General features: G+C 42.9%; 1 protein-coding gene and 3 long non-coding RNA genes across 4 annotated transcripts in view; 3 read left to right on the top strand and 1 right to left on the bottom strand.

Annotated features, from left to right (window-relative positions):
* Positions 1 to 1,630: 1,630 nt before the first annotated feature.
* On the top strand, positions 1,631 to 3,767 carry LOC135110031 (uncharacterized). The gene is made up of 2 exons (XR_010273047.1): positions 1,631 to 2,289; positions 3,330 to 3,767. It is a non-coding gene; the product is annotated as an uncharacterized LOC135110031 (long non-coding RNA).
* Positions 3,768 to 4,031: 264 nt separating this feature from the next.
* The window catches only part of LOC135110030 (uncharacterized), a 58,238-nt gene continuing 35,168 nt past the window's right edge, over positions 4,032 to 27,101 (bottom strand). Inside the window, exons 3-4 of the long non-coding RNA XR_010273046.1 lie at positions 4,744 to 4,957; positions 4,032 to 4,267 (exon numbers count right to left, since the gene is read on the bottom strand). This is a non-coding gene — a long non-coding RNA (uncharacterized LOC135110030). The remainder of the gene's footprint in view (positions 4,268 to 4,743; positions 4,958 to 27,101) is intronic.
* On the top strand, positions 8,307 to 12,540 carry LOC135109564 (uncharacterized). The gene is made up of 4 exons (XR_010272757.1): positions 8,307 to 8,441; positions 11,438 to 11,492; positions 12,038 to 12,074; positions 12,410 to 12,540. It is a non-coding gene; the product is annotated as an uncharacterized LOC135109564 (long non-coding RNA).
* Positions 13,292 to 22,801, top strand: LOC135109563 (uncharacterized). Its single transcript, XM_064020992.1, has 8 exons — positions 13,292 to 13,619; positions 15,181 to 15,489; positions 19,336 to 19,564; positions 20,127 to 20,323; positions 20,453 to 20,660; positions 21,363 to 21,440; positions 21,839 to 21,978; positions 22,338 to 22,801. The coding sequence occupies exons 3-7, from the start codon at positions 19,448 to 19,450 to the stop codon at positions 21,878 to 21,880; spliced, it is 642 nt and encodes a 213-aa protein (XP_063877062.1). The 5' UTR covers positions 13,292 to 13,619; positions 15,181 to 15,489; positions 19,336 to 19,447; the 3' UTR covers positions 21,881 to 21,978; positions 22,338 to 22,801.

Raw genomic sequence — 27,101 nt, 5'->3', positions numbered from 1 at the left:
TTGTGGTCCAATTCGACAGCGGTCCTCCAACTGGATCACAAACATCGGTTGAGGTTCAAGAGACGCCACTCACGCCGTCAGTGAGGCAACTACTGTCATCGACGTGAGTGAATGAATGTATTACTTGCTACTCGTGTGATGTACTGGTGTGCTGTGGGTGAGGCTTATGGTTCGATAAATACCAAATGTACACTATCGTCTACAGTGGTGACTCATTATTGAACCAAGGGCGTTCGTTGACTGACCTGGTGGGCGGCGCAGGTGGCTGAAGCACACAGTGTGTGTGTTGGTCTCTCTCTCTCTCTCTCTCTCTCTCTCTCTCTCTCCTCTCTCTCTCTCTCTCTCTCTCTCTCTCTCTCTCTCTCTCTCTCCTCCCCCCCACTTACTTCCCCCCTGTATTCTCTCTTCTCCGTATGCCCCCTCCTGCCACTGCCCCTTTCCTCTTCCTTCATCTTTCGTCTGGTCTCAAGCCTCCCTCCCTGTCACCTCCTCTCCCCCTTATTTGTCAGAGATAAGGCACAAAAGAGTTGAACTTTCTCTCTCTCTCTCTCTCTCTCTCTCTCTCTCTCTCTCTCTCTCTCTCTCTCTCTCTCTCTCTCTCTCTCTCTCTCTCTCTCTCTCTCTCTCTCTCTCTCTCCCCTTCATTCTATGTTATTTTCGCTTCGTCCTTTTCCACTCTCACTTGTATAATTCCATATCCATTCTCTATCAGTCTCATTCTATTTAGCAATTCTCAGGTTTGTTCTTACACACACACACACACACACACACACACACACACACACACACACACACACACACACACACACACACACACACACACAGAGAGAGAGAGAGAGAGAGAGAGAGAGAGAGAGAGGAGAGAGGAGAGAGAGAGAGAGAGAGAGAGAGAGAGAGAGGGCATAAGCTCTCAGGTGACACACTGCACACAACCACAATGAAGCTTTACTACGTCTATGCTCTGGAACATTTCTGGCCGCACCTCTACTACATTCAGAAGGGTGTAATTGAAGTTATACGGGCCTGTATGGGTGTATTTTTTTTTTTTTTTTATGGTTCTAGTGGCAGATTACTACTAGGATTCCTACATTATCAACAGGAGAAACACTCTTGAGAACCAGGCAAATCATCTGTGTGGCCTTTGAAATAGAAAGAGTGGAGGGTTTCTGAATACTGTCTCTAGTGCAAAGGTGTTCAAGCATACTGATCCAACGTACGCTTAGCTAGGTACTGTAGTAGTATTTACTTACTTCTACCATCCACTCCTGAATGATCCAAAAAATCAACCGAAATAATAATATGATTCATTGTGGAGGTATTAAGTTTTTTTTTTTTTATTATTGCATTAGATTAATATTATATATAAGCTAAAAATAGAATCTAGAAATTGGTCCATAAATATATTAATAATTATATAGTGTATATATTTTGATATTGTGATGATAATACAAGTTAATTTATTTTTATTTCTCGTTTTCTTGTTACAAGACTAAAATTATATGCAAATTAAATAATAATAATAATAATAATAATAATAATTATAACAATAACAATAATAAGGGAAAATTATTATGAATATTTTCCATTCATTTGTATATTATTTATTATTTATTTTTTTACAGGGACTTCCTCCTCCTGGCTGTTCACAGTCGTAGTTGTAAAAGTGGTGGTGGTGGTGGTGGTGGCAATAATAGTAGTAGTAGTCTTGGTATATAGTGGTTGTGGTGGTGGAGGTAGTAGCAGTTGTAAGTAGCAGCAACAATAGTAGTAGTAGTAATAACACTTAATAGGAACATTCTAAGGTTTTATCCTTGCAAAACACACACACACACACACACACACACACACACACACACACACACACACACACACACACACACACACACACACACACACTTACTTTAATATACAACAAGGTAAGTCTTCCAGCACCTTCACAGCCTCTCCCTGACTTTCACAGGATCTCTCTCTCACTCTTGCATAGAAGAACCAAAAAAAGACCCACACCAAACAAACAACACAATAGATCACTCTTAATCCTCTCAGAGTCCCTCCCTGACCCCCCCACTCCTACCCTCACACCAACACCTCACAAGACACCCTCACACCAGGCCGAGACCTTCACTCTGCTGTATGTGGCCTTTATAAGCTTGTATTTTAACTTCCGCCTCCCGCGTGTTGTATTTTGGCAGGTCAAGTTGGGCGATGACCTGCAGGTGTGCGCGACTGAAAGGAAGCTGTCGTTTGATGTGCTTCGGATTATCAACTTCAGAGCCTGGGAGTGTGTGGGTGTGTGTGTGTGTTTTGCGCTGTTTTGTGTGTGCTAAAGATGAGGATTTCCTGTCTAGTTTAAGATAAGCTTAACATGACAGAGAGAGAGAGAGGAAAGTTAGTAGTGTGTATTTTGTGCTGTTTTGCGTGTGATAAGGATGAGGATTTCCTGTCTAGTTTAAGATAAGCTAACATGAGAGAGTTTGGTTGTGTGTTTGTGAGAGAGAAATAGAAAAGCTAACATGAGAGAGAGAGAGAGAGAGAGAGAGAGAGAGAGAGAGAGAGAGAGAGAGAGAGAGAGAGAGAGAGAGAGAGAGAGAGAGAGTTTGGTTGTGTGTTTGAGAGAGAAATAGAAAGAGGGAGAAAATATTGGTGTGTGTGTTTAGGAGAGAATAAAAAATATTACTTTTAAATTTATTGCTATTGTTATTCTTATAAATTCATTCATATTTCAGAAGAATGACTGACAGAAGGAAAGAAAGGAAGAGAAGGACATGAAAAAGATGAGATAAGGAGAGAGAGAGAGAGAGAGAGAGAGAGAGAGAGAGAGAGAGAGAGAGAGAGAGAGAGAGAGAGAGAGAGAGAGAGGCTATAACTGAAGTGCAGAAATGCTTTTTAAAATGAAAAACAGGTTCTGTCCCCTTCACCAAAATGAAAAACAAGTTCTGTCTCCTTCACCAATAAGAATGTGCCCACTCTCTCTCTCTCTCTCTCTCTCTCTCTCTCTCTCTCTCTCTCTCTCTCTCTCTCTCTCTCTCTCTCTCTCTCTCTCTCTCTCTCTCACCTACAGATCATAGTACGTCCCCTACAGTATGTTGACGAACCCACAGTCACTCCCCACAGCCTCTCACATGAGAGAGAGAGAGAGATAGATTATTATTATTATTATTATTATTATTATTATTATTATTATTATTATTATTATTATTATTATTATTATTATTAGTTATTATTATTAGTTTATTATTATTATTATTATTATTATTATTATTATTATTATTATTATTATTATCATTATTATGTTAAAAATATGTATTTAATATTTCTAATATTTTCAGAAGTAATGGAAGGAAGAAAGAGGAGAGAGAGAGAAGACAAAGAAGGAAGAGGACATAAGAGAAGAACGAAGACAATAGAAGAGGAAGGAAAAAAGAAGAAATGAGAGAAAGAAGATAGAGGAGAGAGAAATATAGAAAGATAAAGAAGAAATAAAGGGGAAATATAAAGAAGAAATAAAGGAGAAAGATAAGAAGAGGAAGGAAAAAAAGATATGAGAGAAATCTCTCTCTCTCTCTCTCTCTCTCTCTCTCTCTCTCTCTCTCTCTCTCTCTCTCTCTCTCTCTCTAGACCCACAACCCACAGTATGTCCCCCACAGTATGTTGACGAACCCACAGTCACTCCCTACAGCCTATCACAAATTCTCTCTCTCTCTCTCTCTCTCTCTCTCTCTCTCTCTCTCTCTCTCTCTCTCTCTCTCTCTCTCTCTCTCTCTCTCTCTCTCTCTCTCTCTCACAGACCCACAACCCACAGTATGTCCCCCACATTATGTTGACGAACCGACAGTCACTCCCTACAGCCTCTCTCTCTCTCTCTCTCTCTCTCTCTCTCTCTCTCTCTCTCTCTCTCTCTCTCTCTCTCTCTCTCTCTCTCTCTCTCTCTCTCTCTCTCTCTCTCTCTCTCTCTCTCTCACAGACCCACAACCCACAGTATGTCCCCCACATTACGTTGACGAACCGACAGTCACTCCCTACAGCCTCTCTCTCTCTCTCTCTCTCTCTCTCTCTCTCTCTCTCTCTCTCTCTCTCTCTCTCTCTCTCTCTCTCTCTCTCTCTCTCTCTCTCTCTCTCTCTCTCTCTCTCTCTCTCATGCCTAGTAGAAGAACCTGGTGAGTCCCCGTCAGAAACTTGAAAACATTTTCTGTTCTCGCTCCAGCGAAAGCTTGCGAAAGACTTCCCAACATGTGCGAGTGACTGGATGGTCTGGGAAGTACTCACCCTGGAAACAGTGAGGGATTAATAAAAGGAAGGATATTGGCATTTGTGTGTTAATTCATATTCCTGTGTTGTGTGCAGGAAAGTACTGGGTAAATATAGGCACCAGAAGAGGTGAGGAGTGTATGCAAACTGAAGGCAGGAAGTGAAGGACTGGATATTAGATAGAAGAGTGATAGAGGCAAAAAAGGACTAGATATATAGACACAGGGAAGGACTGGATAAATATTAGAGAAGGCGAGAGAGGCAAAGAGCGTACATTATAATTAATAAGGAAAAAATAAGTAAAATGAATGACAGAGGATGAAATAGTGAAGAACAACTAAAATGAATGATATACAGGTGAAAACACACACAAACGACCCTAAAACACACACAGCCACCCTGAAAACACTGCCAAACATCCAAAAACACACCTAAAAACACACATCCACCTTCATATGTCAAAAACACACACACCCAAACACATCCCAGTCCCACCTTAACTAACTTAATCTTATATTCAGCATTCTTTTCCAACTCAGTCCAGAAATAATTTTCATTGCCGGTGACCAAGTCCTTAAGTTCCATTGGCTGGAAAGGTTTGAGCACAGTACCATCCCACACCCTGCAGAAGCCATCATGAAATGCCCTGTACTGCTTGTCAATGCTTGTGTTCAGCCTGTAGTCCACCAGCAGGTCCACTTACTCCTGCCTGTAGAAGAGAGACCCAATCAGATGTCAGTTCCTAGATACAAAAAGGGGGCATTTAATTTGAAGGGTGTGTTGAAAGCTCCCTCCTGCAAGAGTTCAAGTCATAGGAAAGAGGGAATACAAGGCAGGCAGGAAGTTCCAGGGTTCGTCAGAGACATGGATAAATGACTGAAAATACTGGGTAACGCTTGCTGACTGAATTTTGCACATAAAAGTTGGTCGGCTGGAAAAAAAAATCTTTACGTCATTTGTGTGCTATCAAACCAAGTAATAAAACATTATGAACATTTTTAGCCGCCATCATCAAGCAGAGAGCAAGAAAAATGGCAAAATTAGGTAAATACTGTTTACATTATCTCGGGTCTGCGATGTACACCACCCTGGGACGAATACTTTTTTTTTTTCTCTCTCTATATGACCTTACTGTATCCATTCAAGTTATACAGTTAACATACCCGTATATAAATTCTGGTACACATGAAAGCAACCACCATGTTTTGATGCCAAATGTTAGCGGGGCACTGGTAAAGACTTGAAATTGTGCGTCTCAACGTTTTCCCTAAGGTGCCGCTGGTCTGTTTACACCCTGTCTCCCAATGTCTTCCCTGAGTTGTCGCTTTCTTCTCTGGAAATACAACCCGTCCTTTCACACCTTGGTTCTTCTTTCTTGACATGTTTGTACAACAACCACAACACATGTACAGACTAGGGTTTTACAGCACCACTACAAACTCGCATCTGTCGCCTCAGGTTTGTTGGGTGTTTTGGAGAAACCGGCGTGTCTGATATCGCCCAGTGTTCCTTTCATCTCCGCGCGGTCTTGGCTGTCGTAATATCCTGTCAGTACAAATAATACTTGCTCGACTCTCTTAGGGGGTAAATTCGCAGTTTCAACCAATGCTTCCATCCTCTTTACCTTTCACTAAAGCCAGGAAGCATAGGAACCTGGTGGAATATTTTTGACATTCCAGAAAAAGTTTAAGGATGACAAGCAGCTTATTTCGAAAACGGGATTTTTCTACATTATCTTAACCCAACGTAACCAATCTAACCTAACCAGGGAGGCCTTCGTCCCTCTTGGACTCTCCCTTAAGGTCACTAACCTAACCTCCTAACCCACACACAAGGTAAACTGACGTGACGTAACATTTTGTCACCTCCTACATTGTCAGTCATCACTACATACCAGCAGTAATTACTTAACGAAAAATACCGGAAGAATTTGAGGGAACTGGCGGTAAACTGCCACTTCATATATTGACACCCAGCACACATCCCTCCTCCGTGTCCATGGTGAAACTGACGCACCACAGGCAGTCCCGGGTGCTCCTTTCTCCTCTAAACACACGTGCCTACATGTGATTGGCTGTCAGATTTCCGTGTGACCTGATTCACAGCAGGTAACTTCACGTCATCACAAGTCTTAACACGTGTGTCAACGTCACGTCACCATCGCGCACGTGCACTGTTGATGACAAACATACGAACACACTCACCATCCTACGAGAGACGACTGCTGGCGGACCTGAGCTAGAATTGACTTGAATCTTTGACATTCTCATCTGATGTTGTTATTAATTTCCGACAGGGTAAAATAAGGCTAGAAATGCTCCAAGCAGTGAGATGTAGACCCTGCCAGGGGCTATACTTACGTGAGGTGTATTGATTGAAACTGCAATAATGCCTTTTTGGGATTTGCTAGATAAAACATGAGTCACTGTAGAAACCAGTGGGAAGTATTTCAAATTAATTATGTAGCAGAAGACTAGAAATAGATATGAAAACACTGAGAGCCTTGTTGCGAGTATTTAGCTTATAATAACTGTTGTGTAGAATGTGCATCACCAGATTCCGTGGAAACTGTTACCATAAACACTTAGGATCAATGTTTTGTAGCATTTAAGTACAGTGCATCAAGATGTATCACGAGAGGCGGTTTTAGAGTGTGCTTCTCCAGATAACTGTGGGAGCATTGACCAGCCCCTGCATTAACACAGCCGGCGATCACCGCATCCATCCACCCACTCACCCAGTCTGAAAACACATGTAAATTCCTGGAAAACCCTGGAAACTGAGGGAGATATTGACAAGGAGACACGGGGAGGCAGGAGGGAAGGTCTCCGTCTGGGTTTGATGACGTCATGAGTTCAAGGCTGGTGCTGTGAACGGGCCTGTACCCTTCAATTTACTTAAGGTATTGTGGAGGTTATTTATCTTATTTTCGTGGTTGATTCTGGCTTTCCTTTACGTATAAGCGTATGTGTATAAGCCTGGGAACTTTATTGAAGACAAAGTCTTCTGCACTTCTTCAAGTGCTTCCTTGGTGTGTTCATTCCCAAATCTTTTCACAAGAATGACTAAACTTTCTGCCACGTGGGAAGAGTCAGGAGGTGTTTGTGGAGAAGCCTGTCAAGGAGAAGGAGCCTGCGCTGGAGGGTGACACTCTCTGCTCTTCGCACATCGTGGGTATTACTCCCCTCGTATCTTCTTTTTTCAGTTGCAGGAATTTCCTGTTGCAGTCCTGCAAAAAAGCTCCCATCGGGGAGATTTTCTCGTCCTAGTGCCACTCCTGCCAGCCACGTTCTATTTCCTGCAGAGTGGCAACACCTGCGGCACAGCTGACATGCTGTGCTCTGCAGCTGCAGCTTGGTGCTTTCAAGGTACTCCATTTTCCCCCACAGTGCATGTGCATATGCCATCTGTGAGGTCAACAGAATGATCTTGCCCTGGTGTTGATTGGCTCTGCATCTCGTACACAGCACCGCCCACAGGTGTCACCAGTGCAGCAAGGATGGTGCTGAAAGTAGCCACAGTCTTCATGCGCCGTCTCCGCAAGCGCCACTTCTATCAGTCTGTTCTACACAATATTCACCAAGTCACGCACGCAACACACCATTATACGTTCCCAACCAAATTCTATCATGACCGCCTTGTCTGTTTGCTTATTTAATCTTTCGTTTCATTCTCTCTCTCTCTCTCTCTCTCTCTCTCTCTCTCTCTCTCTCTCTCTCTCTCTCTCTCTCTCTCTCTCTCTCTCTCTCTCTCTCGGCAACAATTATTGCAAGGGACCGTGTTCTCAAACAATTCAGCGCCTTATCGTGACTATTTTGGACAAGCTGTAGTGGAAATGATTGGGATTATCGAGAGAGTTTCCATGATTAAAGCGATAATTTAACGATGACCAATCAGAGAAACACCAATGGAAACAGGACTAATAATCTAATATGGGTTTTGAAATAATTCAGGTGAGAGCCCGGGCACTGTAAAGTCTGCGTTTTCTTGAATGTAACAGAATCGGGAATATTTCAGAACTTCAGAAATATAAGTACTTGGTATCACGCAGGCATCCTGGCAGCTCGCGGTGGATTACCACAACTCATCTAGTGCCCACGCCAACCATCACCACGCCGGACGCAGCTCTTCACACTCAGCAGACCCACTGCCCTCGTGCATCACGCTGAGGTCATCCCCCGCCTGGATGAAAGGTATAGTCATATTCACTAATCAAATAACATGACGTACTTCTTCGTTCGCTGTTTCCCTAAATGTGCCATGTACGAGTCTCCTCCTGTTGTTTCTGTCCCTTGCATCTTTCTCTGTGACTCCCTTCCTTTGCAGTTCTGCCGCAGTTCCTTCTCTCTCTCTCTCTCTCTCTCTCTCTCTCTCTCTCTCTCTCTCTCTGATAGTATGTATGCAAGTTCATTTTCCTTCCTTATTATTGTTTATCACTTGTTTATTTACTCAATGATACATACGCTTCTTGTCTTTCTCCTGTTTGAGGGCCTTTGTTTGGCGTCCTCTGGCAAGCCATGAGTCACTGTTCCGTATTCAGAAGCGCTCTGCTCTCTCACACAATTATTTTCCAACGCCATAGAGATGACTAGCCGGGTTCTAAAAGAGTTTCACCTTTCAGTAATGTAGAAATGTTAATCTGTCAATAGAATCATAAAAAAAAAAAAAATCATCTTCAAAAACCTGTGGAGGCTTATGAAGGCTTCAGCGTGACAGGGTTCAGTCCAGATGGTTTCCTTCCACCTCAGACTTGAACCTCTGACACTTTAGCTTCACATCCTTTCGGTGACTCTTACTGTCCTGCTGTAGTGGAGCTGACCGGCCTTTCCACAGTGCTTATCATGATTCATGCGATAGTTGAACAAAGGATTCTGCATCGCCAATAGAAGCACCCATGAGAACACAACTAACCATGTCTGTCGTCCGCGTTATGACTAGCTAGCTGGTCACAGTAAAAATGGAGCAGCGGTGAAATAATTGGTTAAGTTTGGTTAGGTTCGGATAGGTTAGATTCGGTAAGGTTAGCTTAGGCTGGGCTCCCTTCGGTTAGGTTCGGTTAAGATGGGTTCTGTTCGGTTATATTAGATCGGGGTCTGTTCTGCTCGGATAGGTTCGGTTAGTTTTGGATTCTCGTCAGGATTACTTTCAAAGGCCACAAAGAGGATGAGTCGGGTTCTCACGAAATTTTTTCCTCACTAGAACCATGAAAACGCTGGAAAGCCGCGATGACGTCCAGTAAAGACTGTCAGATACACCTGAGGTAACACTCCCAAACATTTGAGAATACGCACCAGTGATGGCTGATATCATTCACGGGACTGGCTGCGGCTCGGTGTGTACAGCGCATATAAGGTACGCATTCAGAGGCGCTCTTCTCTCTCACCACCACTGTTTTCAAAGGCCACAGAAACTATTAGCTGGGTTCCCAAGAATGTTTCTCTTGTTAATAATGTAGAGATCTTGTTAATCTGTAACTAGAACATTATATAAAAAAAATAAAAAAAACATGCTGAAAAACCTGTATAACTTCATCTAGAGCCTTTTGAAATTAGTGAGGTGCGGCGCAGAAATGTTTCAGAATACGGTCCATTGTCTCATGGGTTCGATCCTTGGCAAGCCTCTGTAAAGATCTATATATGTTATCTTTTACGGCAAGCTGCAGGTAAGATTCTCAGTGTTTAGAAACGCGAGACGTCATCGCGTGGTACGTAGAACATAAAAACATAAAATGTAGGAAGCTGCAGGAAGCCATCAGGCTTCCTTTACGAGTACAGTGCAGCAGCTTGCGACAGTACGTACTGCCTGACTCTTGGAAAGTGTATCATAATAACCTTCCGTCCTCTATCCGTACTCCACAGAAAACATAAGGAGGTGAACTTTGAGATCGTTCCAAGCGTGGTTTCTTCTATGGCCAGAAAAAAAGAACACTATCATGAACCACGAACAATCTATTTGATCGACGCTTATTAACCTCCTTCTCCCTGCACGAGCATCAGATGACAGGCTGAGAAGTGTTAATCTGTTAACTCTTTAATAGTTGATGATGGGAATTCTTGTCGTAGAAGAATCCACGGTTAGAGAGATCCCAATTTCCACCTCTTACAGTTAGTTTTCCGCATTGCATCTGGCACACACACTCTAATATAGCAGAAATCACACAGCAAACATGAGCAGGTACTGTAAGTCTTTAGGAAATTATTATTATAAGCTCTACCGTTTCCACCTTCAAGCACGAGTGTTAAAAATAATGCAGCTAAGAGGGGACTTAAAGGAGGAATCTAAGTGACGCGAAAGATAAAACAGGGCTGACTGAAACACAAACATTGGGGTTAATAATAAAGATAAGGCATGAAGTGACGCTTTCAGGTTTGAGAAAGGTTTGATTCAGGAAAGAGATCAGAACAAATTGATCCTGAAAATTAATAAAGAAGTGAGTGAGGCTGTTAGTGGTGAGTCGATAATAAGTTAGCTTATCTTAAACTAGACAGGAAATCCTCATCGGCAGCATGCACACACACACACACACACACACACACACACACACACACACACACACACACACACACACACACACACACACACACACACACACACTCGAACCAAAGATCAAATTCTTCAACATTAAAAAGCCTTTCATCTCGACTCCTTTGAAGAGACTGTGGTGGAAGGTAAAGAGGTTTTCATCTGTACTGTCATGATTCTAATGATCGTTTAATTAACAAGGATTCTACATCAGTGCGAGAAACACACATATGAACTGAATAATAATAATAATAATAATAATAATAATAATAATAATAATAATAATAATAATAATAATAATAATAAACTATGTGGCCTGTGAAAAATGTTCTTGAGAATGCTTAAAGCGTTTTACCATTTAATTGTCCTGTTTCTTCGTAACTGACAAATTAAAATCGTCACTCTCTCTCTCTCTCTCTCTCTCTCTCTCTCTCTCTCTCTCTCTCTCTCTCTCTCTCTCTCTCTCTCTCTCTCTCTCTCTCTCTCTCTCTCTCTCTCTCTCTCTCAAAATGTGTGTATATAATATAAATTCACATGGTTATGTAAGTGATACGATCTCTCTCTCTCTCTCTCTCTCTCTCTCTCTCTCTCTCTCTCTCTCTCTCTCTCTCTCTCTCTCTCTCTCTCTCTCTCTCTCTCTCTCTCTCTCTCTCTCTCTGTGTTTCAGGAGATGACAAGAGGAGCAATGTGGAAGACACGCGTGGTATTCGTCACTGTTTTCAGTAAGTCATATTGTTATGCACATGTTTACTTAATATAAACAATACAAATATTAATAATTTTTTTGTGGTGTATTCCAGTGTGTGTGTGTGTGTGTGTGTGTGTGTGTGTTCGCGCGCGCGTGTAAATATTTAGTTTCGATTTTTTCTGTTGCTGTATTAATTTGAATCTTTTTTTCTCTCTCTCTCTCTCTCTCTCTCTCTCTCTCTCTCTCTCTCTCTCTCTCTCTCTCTCTCTCTCTCTCTCTCTCTCTCTCTCTCTCTCTCTCTCTCTCTCTCTCTCTCTCTCTCTCTCTCTCTCTCTCTCTCTCTCTCTCTCTCTCTCTCTCTCTCTCTCTCTCTCTCTCTCTCTCTCTCTCTCTCTCTCTCTCTCTCTCTCTCTCTCTCTCTCTCTCTCTCTCTCTCTCTCTCTCTCTCTCTCTCTCTCTCTCTCTCTCTCTCTCTCTCTCTCTCTCTCTCTCTCTCTCTCTCTCTCTCTCTCTCTCTCTCTCTCTCTCTCTCTCTCTCTCTCTCTCTCTCTCTCTCTCTCTCTCTCTCTGTATACACAGCCTGCGTCTTCCTGACCAGCCATGCTTCTCAAATCGAGTGAGTATGAAAAGAATATCACACACACACACACACACACACACACACACACACACACACACACACACACACACAAAAAAAAAAAAAAATCATCATCATCATAATTTCTTCTCTTGCATTACAAGTCTGTATTATGATATTGTTAACTCTCTCTCTCTCTCTCTCTCTCTCTCTCTCTCTCTCTCTCTCTCTCTCTCTGACGAAGTTCGTACATGCTTCCTTTCATCGCATCACATCAGGAAATGCAGCACACTTTTCGGAAAAAAAAAGAAAAGCAAAACCCAAGTGTAATTTGTAGAAGTGAGGCTAAGGCTCTTGTAACGCTTTGTTCCCAGGAGCACAACAAGTAGAAGAGACATCCATGAAGATAGCGGAGATATTAACCAAGGTCTGTATTCTGAAACTTTTCCAGGTGTTATCTCCACTACTTCTGACAGATTGTAGCAGTTACTGAGAGTTTTCAGGGATGGTTTTATGATTGTAGTTGGAGTTTTTAACAACTAATCTGTATCATCAATGGAAGAAAAAAAGGTGTATGTTAAGATACGGTACCAATGATTTTTGTGACTTGTGAAAAACAGTCTTTGTGAGAAGCAAAACCGTTTAACAATACGGTTCAATATCATTATACTTGCTCTGTTCCTTCCCCTAATGTCCACCTGCCTGCGATCTGGCATGGAACCTTCCCTAAACTTTCCCAGTGTAGCCCAGTCTCTCATAGCCAGCGACCTTTCCCAGAACTCTCTCATTCTCTTCCAGCCCAGCCTTTCCCAGTCCATGGCACGTCTCTTCCCCACCCTCAACCTGCACCTTCCTACTCTCTCCTATAGCCTCTCCCTCTCCCTTCCCACCTTCCAAACCATCCCAGAGCAGAGGGAAACGTGCACCGCTTTTTCCTCCATCATGCTCGACGCATTCCAAACTGATTGTCTTTCCTAAGAGAGTAAAACACGAAGACACTAAAAATAAATGTTCTTTGTTCAGTCCCTGCGTGGGGTGTACACATTCCGAGGCCCTCCAACTCTCCTTTCCCATTTCATTATTTTCATCAAAGTTTCCCTGACAATGAGAGGCCAATGACAGTTTGCTGTCATTGGCCATTGTCATTGTCTCTTTGCTCCTTCACCCACAGGACAGAGAAAAGTAAGGATCGATATCTATGTTGAACCCAATCATGTAACCTTCAGGCCGAGTCACCTTGATCTCAGTAAGGACCAGTTTAGATACAAGGTGGGAATTGCTAATAAGTCTGAACGGTGTGATGTGTGTGTGTGTGTGTTCACAGCCGAGTAATATTAGCCACTTTACTGCAGCTTCCATCAGCATTCTAACATTTCGCCTCTCTTCTCTCCACTTCATACATCAACAGTTAGACTTCCTGGCGTGTGATCATGACATAAAATTCAGTAACTGGCAAGGCGCAAAGTTAAACTGGCTAGCCATGAAAATTTTCGGCACGCCCTTACACTAATACGACTTTCCAAATACGAGAAAAGACCACCGGCAAAATAATAGGAACAAATTCTACAGTCACCCCTGCTACAGGTGAGTCGCGCACTTTCGCTCTTCTCTTCTGTTCTCTCCTCATTCCATTATGGTTGAGGGTGCGTTCCCACCAAACCATTCAATTCAATTCCATTCCATTCAATTCATTGTCATTCATGAGTGGCTATGATGGATCACGTTAATTCCTATGTAAGCGTTCCCACCGGGTCATTCAATTCAATTCCATTCCATTCAATTCCTGGCCATTCTCATTCAATGATGCATCTGGTTCCATTTTTCTCTCTTGAATGACAATCATTCGACTATAATAATAATGTCATGAAACGTCATTACTCCATGACCTTGATACACCAGCATTTGATTAAGCAACAGCGTCAGCATGTAATCATAAAACGCTGTATTTAGACACTAGTAAGGTGTTGTTGAAGCATTAACTTGCCTTTAATTGTTAAGTGAAAGTCTGTAATTTTCATTTCATTATTTTTATTTTTCATTATGTAGCTAATGAATGGTGTAATATTTCCCTTAATAGGTTTTTAGTTCAATATTACTTATGTACTTATTTATTTTGAATATTAACACCATATATAAATATTGGAACAATATACATTTCAAATCAAGTTTAGCTCATTTGCAATTTAAATAAACGCTCAACAAATTATTGAAGAGTTTTATAAGTTATTGCCTTACCTTAGATAAATGGCCAGTCTTTCTTCTGCTTCAATAGCACGACGGTAATTAGTATTTTGCTTCTGAATGGAGAGCCTCAGTAACTCGACCAACTGCTTAAATTTCTCCTTGTCAATCCTGAAGAAATCATGAAATTTATCTGGATTATTGAGCAAATCTGGGAACAAATGTGCAAATGTCCCAAATTGTGCTCTCCTGCTATTAATGGGATGCATCCACATATTCCTTTGTTTCCTACGCCTTCTACGCCGCTGCAACAACAACAATGTTATTCTTGCTAGGTCACTGACGTCCATCTCGCACGAAGGCTTATTGCATACTAGATGACCTGAATGAAAAGTAAGCTGATGGCGTTGGTTGGAACGGTGTTCATTGAAAAAGAATTGAATGACGTGAATTGAATGGAATTGAATGGAATTGAGTGGCTTGGTGGGAACGCAGCCTGAAAGTTATATATATTCTTCGTATTTCTTTTCACTCTTACTGAAAGACACACACACACACACACATATTCTCTCTCTCTCTCTCTCTCTCTCTCTCTCTCTCTCTCTCTCTCTCTCTCTCTCTCTCTCTCTCTGTCTCTCTCTCTCTCTTTACACTTTACGTGTGATCTCTGAACATCTTTCAGTGTAGCATCAACAAAAATAAAATAAGTAAGTAAGTGAAATAAGATAATAGATTAATAGATAAAATTTAAAAGAAAAACCAAGGTCATTTTCTTCAATATCGTTTGCCTTTGATTTGTTTAGTAAAGGTAAAAACGCAAAAGAAAATAATAATAATAATTTTTTCTCTTTTTTCTTTCTTCTGCAGGCAGTCTAAAAGAAGTATGTGGATAAATGTAACAACGTATGTAATCTTGATGCAAGTCCCTTATAACTACCTTAGTCGTGTGTTCTCACCCCAACAGAACCTGAAGTTAGGGTGAAAAGTCTTCAGTGTGATTCCAGAAGATGCACAGCTACCGTGGAAAACAATTGCGTTAAATATAATGGTCACAATATGAAAATGCAATTCATTCTGAAGCCATCGAGTGAGAAAGTCAAGAATCCCCTCGTTGAATACGGTGCTGTCAACTCGGGGGGAAGAGCAACGATAGCATTAAAAGATCTGCTGCCCTTTACGAACTACACCGTAACCGCCAACCCTGCCAACGACGTGGGCGCCGCCACCGACCCCTCCCTCTCCAAAGAAACCTCCTTCATCGCAATTTCCCAATGTGAGACTCCGTACTTGTGCCTGTGTGAGACTTACGGTGGTGAAGGTGGCACGTGAGACGCTTCTGGCAGACTAGGTACATAAGAACATAAGAAATAAGGGAAGGTGCAAGAAGCCATCACGCTTACACATGGCAGTCCCTATATGAAATATACCTACCTATTTCCAACTATCATCCCCATCCATAAATCCATCTAATCTTCTCTTAAAGCTCCCTAATGTCTTAGGACAAACAACTTGATTATTGAGTCCATTCAATTCATCTACCACTCTATTTGAGAAACAATTTCTTCCTATCTCTTTCTTAAACCTAAATTTTTCAAGCTTGAACCCATTACTTCTTGTTCTGTCCTGGTTACTGATCCTAAAAATCTTGCTTACGTCCCCCTTGTTATAATCCTTATACCAGTTAAAGACTTCTTTCTATCAGGTCCCCTCTTTACCTACATCTCTCTAAAGAATGTAAATTTAACAGCTTCAATCTTGCCTCATAAGGAATACTCCTCATCCCCTGTATCCTTTTAGTCATTCTCCTTTGTACTGATTCTAATAGACTTATATCCTTCCTGTAATGTGGGGACCAGAACTGCACTGCATAGTCTAGATGAGGTCTGACCAGCACCAAGTATAACTTTAATACTTCAGACCTTCTACTTTTAACACTCCTAAAAATCAATCTTCATACCCTACTTGCCCTGTTTCTGACCTCTATGCATTGCTTTCTTAGACACTAACTATAACTCCTAAATCTTTTTCGTACCCTGAACCTACCAGAGTTTCGCTGTTTATTGTGTACTTACTGTGTGGGTTTCTCTACCTATGCTAAGTGCTTTGCATTTGTTGATATTAAACTTCATTTGCCATCCGTCCATCCATTCATTCATCCTATCTAAATCTGCCTGCAAGGCAATGGCATCCAGTTCTGACCTAATTAATCTATCTTTGTGTCATCCACAAATTTACTAACATCACTACTAATTCCACTATCCAAGTCATTGATATATATTAAAAACAATAATGGCCCTAATACTGATCCCTGTGGCACCCCACTAATTACATGACCCCACTCGGATTTAAAGCCGTTTATTATAACTCTCTGTCACCTGTCACTAAGCTATGACCTTATCCAACCTAACACCTTCCCATCTATCCCATGTGCTTTAACCTTTCTCAGGAGCCTCTGATGTGCTACCTTGTCAAACACTACTAATGTCCAGATATAGGATGTCATAACTATCACCATTACCTGCTGCCTCATACACTTTACTGTAAAAACTTAACAAGTTCATCAGGCAAAACTTCCCCTTCTAAAGCCATGCTGTGACTGATTTATCAAGTTATGTTTGTCTAAAATGCTCCCTAATGTTCTTCACTATTACTGATTCCATTATTTTACCTACAGTAGAAGTTAAGCTTCTGTAATTAGATGGTGAAGTTTTATTTCCTTTCTTAAAGACAGGTACTACACTGGCCTGTCTCCACATTACTGGTAGCTCACCTGACTCAAGTGATTTCCTAAAGACAAAAAACAAACGACTCACTAATAACCTCTTTGCATTCCTTTAGTACTCTGGGATATATTTCATCTGGTCCTGGTGTCATGAACTTTTTTAGCCTATCTATCTCCTGTTCCAGAATCTCCTTAGTTATGGTAATATCTGTCAGTTTCTCATTCTCATCTGCTCTAAACAACTGCTCACTATTTGGCATATCCTGTATGTTTTCCTGGGTGAAGATAGTTAAAAAAAATACTCATTCAGAATTTTACTAATCTCCTCCCCAGAACTAAGCAGCTCCCTATCTGCTGCCTTTAATGGACTTACTGTTTACTTATTCTTCATCCTATATACCTGATAAAATCCCTTGTGGTTTGTCTTTGCCTGGCTGGCTACCTTTGTTTCATGATTGCTTTTAGCTTTCCTTGTTAAGCTCCTGACTGTTCTAAGTAATTAATTATATTGTGGTCTTAAAACCTCTTCCCCTGCCTTTAATCTCTTATATATACTTCTCTTCTGCCCTATGTAGTGTTTTAACCAAACAGTCATCCATTTAGGATAATTTTTTTTCTGTGATCTTATTGCTCTATATGGGATATTTGCTAACTGTCTCATGCAATTTCATCTATGAAATATTTATACAAATCATCTACATTTACTTCACCTGATCCTCTCATCTCGTCTCCTTCCATCCTCTCCACTCCCTCATCTACTTGCCTCGACCTCACCTCCCCATCTCAGCATGACCTGACCCTTCAACATACTCACACATATCTCCCCCTCTCTCCTTTCTCTGATCCTTCCAAACAGTTCTCTTGCCCTACACCCTCACACCTCACCTCACCTCCCTCATCCCGCCATATCTCTCTCAACTCCGTAGTGTGGTGCGCCACCTCCACCATCACCCCCTCAACAACAACAACAACAACAACAACAACAACATTTAAGAACTTTTTTTTTTTTACCATTCGTTTGTACTTGGTCCCTCTCTTTAATACATTAAAAAATAATACTAATAGTAAAAGAAATCCTCACGAATGGGGGATGGAAAAACAAACCACGCCACACACACACACACACACACACACACACACACTTTCCTCATCGTCTCTCTCTCTCTCTCTCTCTCTCTCTCTCTCTCTCTCTCTCTCTCTCTCTCCGTAATTATGATCCTTTTTTCCCTCCTCTCCTCAATCATTGTTTTTCTTTCCCAGGTTATGTGTCATTTGAGGAAATTAAAAAAATAATCAGGTAACAGGTGCTTTAAGCTGCGGAGCAACTTCATTGACAGTCCCCAGCGACTGGAGGGTTCCAACTTTTTAGACTCGTCTCAGACCGGCTCATACGGACCCCGCCGTTCTTATTGAGGTTGTTCTTGGCATTGCGCAATATTGCACCACACCTGCACGAAGATGCTGTGTCGCTGCTGCCCAGGCCTCCCTACCCGGGACCCTCCCCGACCACCAACTATCGCGTCAAGAGTCGCGCCACCGTGATGGTTGCGGCGAACGACATGTTGCTATAAGTGACGCTGTGTTTACAATGCGTGGAGCTTCATCTGCATTTTGATCACACTTTCGTGTTCACGAGAGTTTTTCCTAATTGATGTAATAATCTATTTCATTATTCAATGATTAACTGTTAGAAATAGCGAACATAAGTAAAACATGTTATACACTTTTTTTTAACATCTTCACAGTTCAACTCGTCGTAATACCATTTTTTTTTTTTTTGTCAGGTTTTTACAATACATGTTGAATGTACAGTCACTGCTGAGTCTGATGGGGTCAACAAAACTGGCTATCCCGTATATGAAGTGTGTTATGGCAAATAATTGGCGCATTTTTCGCGCTCCAGCTCGAGCTGCAGTGATGAGGCGAGAGTTGCGTGAGTTGCCAGGCAGAAACTTTCCCTCACATGCAGATCAATCAAAATATGCAAAATACGGCAAAGCGGTGGCTCTCATGAAGGAATGTCATAAAATAAGAAAGATGCGCCGTCAAAAGTTACCTCCATGAAGGTGTTTCCCAGACTGAAAACGCTATTTCTATATGCGATGGACGCCAAAAGGTGCTCCCACCAAATCATCGTCGTGCCCTCCAGAGGCCAGGTGGACCGGTGGGCTGTAGAGATGTGCGCTAACAAAATTAGAACCCCCAGGGGGAGGCTCCTGCTGAGGGAATAACAAATAATAACAAATAATTAAATAAGTAAATAAATAAGTAAATAAAAAATAAAAAAAAAAAATGTGTGTGTGTGTGTGTGTGTGTGTGTGTGTTTCAAACAGTCTGTGTCACTATGATCAGGTTAGTTTCCTGACCTCAAGTGAGCTTTAATTTTTCCCCACGCAGGCTATTGGAATCCAAGGACTAGGGCAGAGATCGACGCAAAAACAACCCTGCGCTTCACTTGGAACGGACTTCGCAGTAACAATGGCAACCCTGATTACTACACACTCACACAATGGCAACCCTGATTACTACACACTCACACATTGGCAACCCTGGTTACTACACACTCACATTCTTGGATGGAGGAGACAAGAGCACTGTGAAAAATGTCATCGATACTGAAATCAAAGTATGTCCAAGGTCTTACCCACTGACGCACAAACGCAAACTCCTCGCGTGATTACAGAACCACATTGTGAAACGTTTCGGCGTCTCAGCTCGACTCTTACTAGGCGTGACTGGCGATTCCTAAAGTGATTTTGATTCTAATGATAGTCTAACAAGAATTTTGTACTACTGATGAACAAAACACCCATGAGAACCCGGGGCATTATCTCTATTATCTCTATAGCTATTGAAAACAGTCTTTATGAGAAACCAAACGCATTTCAGAAGAGGGACCTTGACATGCCTGGCGGTGCAAGATCTACAGGCTAAAGATCTGTGTTCAGAAACGCTTTGCTCTCTCACCACGACTATTCTCAAAAGCCACAGAGATGATTTGCTTGATTCAAAAGTTTTTTTTTTTCTGTTAATTAATCCCTAAAACAAAAAAAATAAATAAATAGATAAAAATCGGCCTTAAAAACTCACGTAACTTCACCTATATACAGCCTTTTGAGTGTAGCGGAGGTGTGGCGCAGAAGTGTCTCATAATATTGCCCTTAACTTCACCTCTTCTCCCGCCGCAGTTTGCTCACCTGACTCCAGGCAAAAAGTACACGTTAGAAGTGAAGGAGTGCTTTACAACAGTGCACTGTGACATACTGACGACACTTGAAGAATGGACGGAACCAGAGAAGCCACGAGTGCTGGAAAAGACAGAACTCCAGACAACAACAGACACCACCATCACCATCCAGCTGCCCGTCCTGCAGAACCCTCCAGGGTCTGTGTGACTGTGTGTGTGTGTGTGTGTGTGTGTGTGCTGCGAAAAAGGTCAAAGTTCATGTGTTTATCCCGCCGGTCGTGCTCTGCTCGTACCCTAACCCAGTCAGTCACTGGTTACTGGTGGCAGAATGCACTGGATATTGCTGAGGAAATACAGCGGCGGCGGCGACGAATATCACACAAGGAAGCAAGACACTGAGGAGAAAGCACTGGTAACGGTTCGCACAGAAAGGGAGAAGGAAAGGAAGGAGGCGCAGGCAAGGAGGAGGAATCGTCGTTCCGCTGATCCAGGCCAAAACGATCACTCGTTGCGAATTGTGGCAAAGATCGAGGTGGTAAGTGTGTGTGTGTGTGTGTGTGTGTGTGTGTGTGTGTGTGTGTGTGTGTGTGTGTAGTTGACACTTTTCACTATTTACTGAAGGGGAAACTGAGAACGGAGACTAGGACCACAAAGAAAGTATACATATTTTTCCTATTTCTATTGGCATTAGTACACTAAGCATTACTAACTACTAAGTAGGAATATGAGGATGACACGTGACTCGGACTAAGGCGAACAGAATGTACACAGGTCAGTTAGAGACTAAAGCTTCTAAATCTACGTTCGTTAGATAAACGTAGAGTAAGAGGTGATCTGGTAGAGGTATTTAAGTGGTATAGAAAATATAACAAGGTGACGTTGACAAATTCCTTAAGGCTAGTAAACTGGAAAGCACGAGAAGTAACGGTCCAGTCTTGAATCAGTCACATTTCAGAAAGAAAGGAAGAAAATGGTAATCAGAGAGAGGAGTGAACGACTGGATTAGGCTCAAGTAATCAGGTTGTTAGTGCCGCGTCAACAAGGACCTTTATAAGAATACTAAATCAATTAATGGATAAAGAATACATAGACAGATATGCATGCGTAAGTACGTAGGTGTGTTTTGCGAGTATGCAGGGATTTGTTGTTCTTATGAGGCAAGATTATGAGCTACTGTTGCAGGCTTGACCCCGTTGAGTGAATCCGAGAATGAAACTAATGGCCGTGGCTTCCGCAGGTGGAGGAAAAGGACCCCGAGGAGTTAGTGGTGGTGGGAGGCGACTGGCATGGAGGGAAGGGTCTGGAAAGCGACACTGTGAGTACATTGTGTTCATAGTGACGGAGACCAGGGCAGGTGAGTGAGTCTCTCTCTCTCTCTCTCTCTCTCTCTCTCTCTCTCTCTCTCTCTCTCTCTCTCTCTCTCTCTCTCTCTCTCTCTCTCTCTCTTTCTTGCTGGAAATTCGAATTGTACCTTACTTTTGTTAGTTTTATCATTTATTTCAACATTACCAGTATTTCTGTGCCTCATGACCGTAGTTGTTGCGGCACCATTCAAGATTTTTTCTTAATCACTTCACTTCTCTCTTGGTGACCTCTTAATCCTCCAGTGTTCTTACGTTCCTCTCTTATAGTCGTGTTTCGCTTCCACTGTGTTCATGCGTTCCTGTCTTATGGTGATGTTTCACTACTCTTCCCCCCTCCTCCCATACCCAGGTCCCTACAGTGAATACTTCTCGTGCAGGCCCCGGATTATGAGGACAGCGAATCGCCCTAAAGAGCCCGCTACTTAGGGGGTGACCGTGGCCCTGTGTTCTGCTGCGCTGTTCCTCATTTGCTTCATTGCACCACTGGTGGTGAGTGAGAGTGTGTGTGTGTGTGTGTGTGTGTGTGTGTGTGTGTCTCTCTCTCTCTCTCTCTCTCTCTCTCTCTCTCTCTCTCTCTCTCTCCACTCACAGCCTTGGCTTTTTCCTACCGCATAATGCAGCGCCCTAAGAAATTAAAGAAAGAAAAACGAGTAAACAAAAAATCATAAATAACAAGGTAGTGATGTAGATAAGGTAACAAAGTGACAAAATTCATTCATGATTTTAGAAAATGATTGTATTTTTTTTTCATCTCAACTTTTTTTATATATTTATTTATTCATTTTTTACGTAACGTAATATACTTGTCATAGTTTCCGCTAATCATTTTTTTCTTTCCATTTGGAAAGATCTCTTGTTCTAACACAGGAAGCAGCTTCCGTAGAAGAGTCGTTGTAACCCAGTCAACAAGGAAGGTAAGGCATGAAGACAGCATCATGCGGACCATAACTAAGGCCAGCATTCAGAGACCCTTTGTTCTCTCACCACAGCGACTGAGGTACTGTCAAAGAAGACTACGATATGTTAAGACAAGTAGAATCTACCTGCCAGGTACTATATAATGGTTTAGGGAATAGACCTTCTGTATTAGATAGCTAGTATACTCAATAATTTTGCTCTGTATTGATATCTCCGTTTCCTTATTCTTGAAATAATTAATAAAATGCCCAACAAGCTATATTCTCTGTTGTCCGTCGTAGCAAACAGTGTTGTGGTGATTCTTTGCTCGATGGATTCTGTTACTACGAAACCGAGTCTTTTGTGTTGATTCGAGTCTGTACTGGTGATGGGCAACAATAAACCTGGTAACTGCTACATTCCTCACCTTCCCCTGGGCTCACTACACAACAGGTGTGGTGTCTTCAAAACGATAAGAGAGGTGTGTTTTATTTCAAGCCATGGGCATCACTTGACAACACAAGAACATGAAGGAAGCTGCAAGAAGCCCCCAGGCCAACACGTAATAGTGGCATCATGAAACATATCTATTTGCACCTATCATCCTCACACACTAATTAATCTAATCTATTTTTGAAGCTCAATAATGACTCAGCACCAACAACTTGATTAGTAAGTCTACTCCATTCACCTACCACTATCTGAGAACCAATTCCCAATTAGAGTGGTAGATTGAGGAACACTGACCCAAGACATGGCAGCAAAGGTCCTCCGCCTACTTCACTGAACGGGAATGCACGGCAAGTATGATGTTTAACACCATCATTCAAAAGGATGTCAATCATAACTTCAATATTTGATTGCAGGTAAAATTAAAATTGGACACACTGTAGCGAGCGTTTGTTTTCGTGATAATTAGATTTAGTTACTCTGAATCAGTGTCTGACCATGCAGACTTAATTAAACAGAAATATCAAAGGAATTAAAACTGCACATAATTAGGAGAGTGTTCTGCTCTTCTTAGGTCACTGAACGTTAGCAATGTAAGGATAATATTATCAGTTTTGCCAATACTATTTTGTAAAGTTTGAACATATCCACTTCATCCCTAATTCATGACATCGTATTAGCTGCATTCCCTCCCTGAAATGACCAGGTATTTCCTTGACCTGATTCCTGGCGCCCATTTGTAGAAGACTGTCAGATTCACCACTATTATTTGTTAAAGTTGAAACACATCCACTTCATCACTAATTCATAACATCATATCAACTGTGTTCCTCGCGAAGTGCACTCCCCTCTTGAATAACCTATTGTTTCCTTCACCTGACTCCTGGCGGTCATTCATCAGATACTGAGATGAAAACGTTGTGTCAAATTGGCCCACTGCCACGCACACGCTCACTCATGAATTACCTGCACGTAACGTGACATACACACTAAATAAAACAAATAAATAAATAAAAATAAATAAATAAATAAAATAAAATAAATAAGTGAATAAAATAAATAAATAAAAAAATTGGTGCAAAATTCTACATCTGCCGGAGACTTTTGTGATAAGCCGGCATTTCATTTGCTTTCACCACAGCGTAATCCTCTAAAGCAAGCTGCCACGTCACCTTGTTTTCCGCCGCAACCCCCCTCCCCCCCTCCCCCCCGAGGCTGGCGTCACGCTGCCTGGTGCTGGGGAGAGTTTATCGTGCAGCAGATGTGAGCACATTCATGAACCTCGTGATGTCTTTTGTCGCGCTGTGATGTAAATCCGGAACATGTTTGCTCGGTGGTCACAAACGAGGGAAAAAGATTGACCTTTATGTTCTGTGGTGTCGCTTTCCTCACGGATCGCTGTAGCCACACGTGCTCTCTGTCGCCGCGAGTGCCAGGTGTGTGCAGCAGGTGGGTGTGAGCAGAAGGGAAGGAAGAAGAGGAAGAGCAGGAGAAGGAAGAGAGGGACTAGCGTGAGGCGAGGAAGACAGTGAGTGAGGGAATGGCGGTGATGAGCGAAGGTGACATGCACAAGTGAGAGAGGCGGGTTGACTGAGGACGTTGGTGGCGGCCGCGGCGAGGGAAGGAGAGACGGGAGTGGGAAAAGTAGGAATAAAAGAGAACGTAAAAGGAGTCACGCAGGAAAGCAAGAAGGAAAGACCGCCGTGCTGTGACAAGAGTAAAAGTGTCAATAGGTTTGTAGCGAGCAGGGAGGAAAGAAATGTGTGTAGCGTAAAACTCAGCCGCGAAGGAAGAAAGAAGATAGGGAAAGAAAGAATTTGAGATGACTGGGATGAAGTAAAAAAAGGAAGGTAAAAGAACATGGCCAGAGAGGAAGCTGTGAAAGAGGAAGAGGAAAACAATATTATAGTGGAGGAGAGCAGAGTAAAGGCGGCGAGGACAGGAAAGTGTGTGAGCGACATTCACACGAGGCTGATCAGGCAGCAGGAGGCGGCGTGAGAGGGAATATAAAAGTGAAGGAAGAATAGTACGAAAAAGTAAATAGGCAGGTTATCAAGCAAGAGGCTGCATGTGACTCGTTACTCCTGAGTGCTTGTGAAATGCTTCCTTGTTGTGTTGCCTCGTGGAATACAGCAATTGTTCGCTGATAAAGGAGACCCGAGGCTTGGTTGTATTTCCTGTTTGTCTGGTGGTGTGTTTGTTTTGTCCTTGAGTTAGAAGCGTATTCACCACCCTCACTCACTCACTCATCCCATTCTTTCTTAACACTGTTCCGTACATCACCAGGCTGCCCATCACTGCCACTGCCCCTCTCATCCCCTCTCACCACGTCCCACCGCCCGCGCCCCCGCCTGCCGTCACTCGAGGAGGCAAGAGGGGGAGGTGGAGGGAGTGTTCTGGACAATCACGTGTTGCCATATTGGAAAAGTTAGTTAAGTGTAGTTAGAGAGCATAACTGGAACATTTCAACCAGATCCTATTGTACTAACAGCCAATCCTCTCTTACCGTCACGGGGAGAGAGAGAGAGAGAGAGTGAGAGAGAGAGAAAGAGAGAGATAGAGAGAGAGAGACGGGCACATTCTTATTAGTAAAGGGGACAGAACTTGTTTTTCATTTAAAAGCATTTCTGCACCTCAGTTATAGCCTCTCTCTCTCTCTCTCTCTCTCTGTCTGTCTCTCTCGCTGCCCACCTGCACCCACACAGCCCCGCTTCACCCCGCCACACACCTCCACCCACAATCCCGCCCCGACTCACTCCGCCGCCCACCTGCACCCACACAGCCCCACCTCGGCCTTCATGATTTGTTATAACTGTTACAAGGTTATTTTCTTTATCCTAACTGTTGCAAATAAAACTCTTAATGGCCGTGTGGAGAGCGTAATGAGTGACCCTCCTGCGTCACTCCCCCGCCCTCACTCCTCCCATCACTCTCCCTTCCTGCCTCCCTCCCTCCCCCTCCCTCCCGATCTCCCGCACCATCTTCCACCCCTCCCTCTCAATACCGGCGTGTCATTAGCGGCCTAATGAGCCTTCCCGGCACACGGCAACACTTCCCGGCACACGACAACACTTCCTGGTAGCAAGGCAGCACGGCAACACTCCCGGCAGCACGGCATTACAGTGCTGCACTGGGATCACGACGATCTCTTTCACTGTGTAATTGGATCACGGCAACAACAACGTAACAGCAGAACATCAGTGACAGGCGGCCGCGGCTTACGAAACGAATTTTATTCACTCAACAGTAATTTTGTCACCGCACCTCAGAACTTAGCACAGGTTTTCCTTCCTCGCATCGCCATTATCGCCCTTGGTGCGTGTCACAGCCATCAGTAAGCCCGTGTTTAGGCAGTAAGTCAAAGCCAAGTACCGCGCTCAGCACCAGATCGAGGGACACGCGACGCTTCACCACACCGCCACACGCCATTCACTTCACTGCACCACAAGGAAAATAAGTAGCAGGCAAATCCTGACAGAACCAAACAAAACAACATCAATATTAATAAATCCTATAACATGAACCTTCTCTCCCTCACTGGCTTAGGGACTCCAGTCGCCTATACTCTGAGAGGCTCTCAGCTCACAGCCGTGATCGCGCATGTCCACCACCCGCCACCCTCGCCACCACCAATCCACTCCATGAACACGAGACACGAGGCGAAGCACCTTCTCTCTAACGACACTGAAGGCCTCCATACTATCCTCATCGACTCGCCAACACTCTAAACGCGCACAGCTTAACCACTAGTGCCGTCTGCCTCTGTACACGCCCTCCACACTGGCCTCCTGTCCCGCGCCAACAATTATAATTATCTCCGCCACCGCCGCCACGTTGCTGCTTCCAAACACCGCTGTCACTAGTCCTTTTATAGTACTAGTCACACACACACACACACACACACACACACCAGGCTGAGGTGCAGAGGCGCGTGAAAATATTTAGGTGGAAATAAATCAGAAGGAGGTGGTGGGCGTCTCTGTGCGGCAATGGTGTGACTACGCAACGTGCAGGAGTGACGGCTGCTGGAGAGTGCAGGGAACTTTTCAAAGGCGACTGGGAACACTTCAACAACGATGACAAAAATAAATGAATAAATAAATAAACAAAATATTCACACGTCTGCGAAAGTCAGAACAATTAAATGCTCCGTGGTAAAGTGCTTATCTCATTGCTTTTAAAGTTATCAGTTCGAAACCCGCTTAGATTAAATTGTTCAGAGAGAGAGAGAGAGAGAGAGAGAGAGAGAGAGAGAGAGAGAGAGA

The sequence above is a fragment of the Scylla paramamosain genome, chromosome 19, assembly GCF_035594125.1.
Source record: "Scylla paramamosain isolate STU-SP2022 chromosome 19, ASM3559412v1, whole genome shotgun sequence".
NCBI lineage: Eukaryota > Metazoa > Arthropoda > Malacostraca > Decapoda > Portunidae > Scylla > Scylla paramamosain.
The sequence above is the reverse complement of the archived record's forward strand: the minus strand, read 5'-3'. Positions and strand labels throughout refer to the sequence as shown.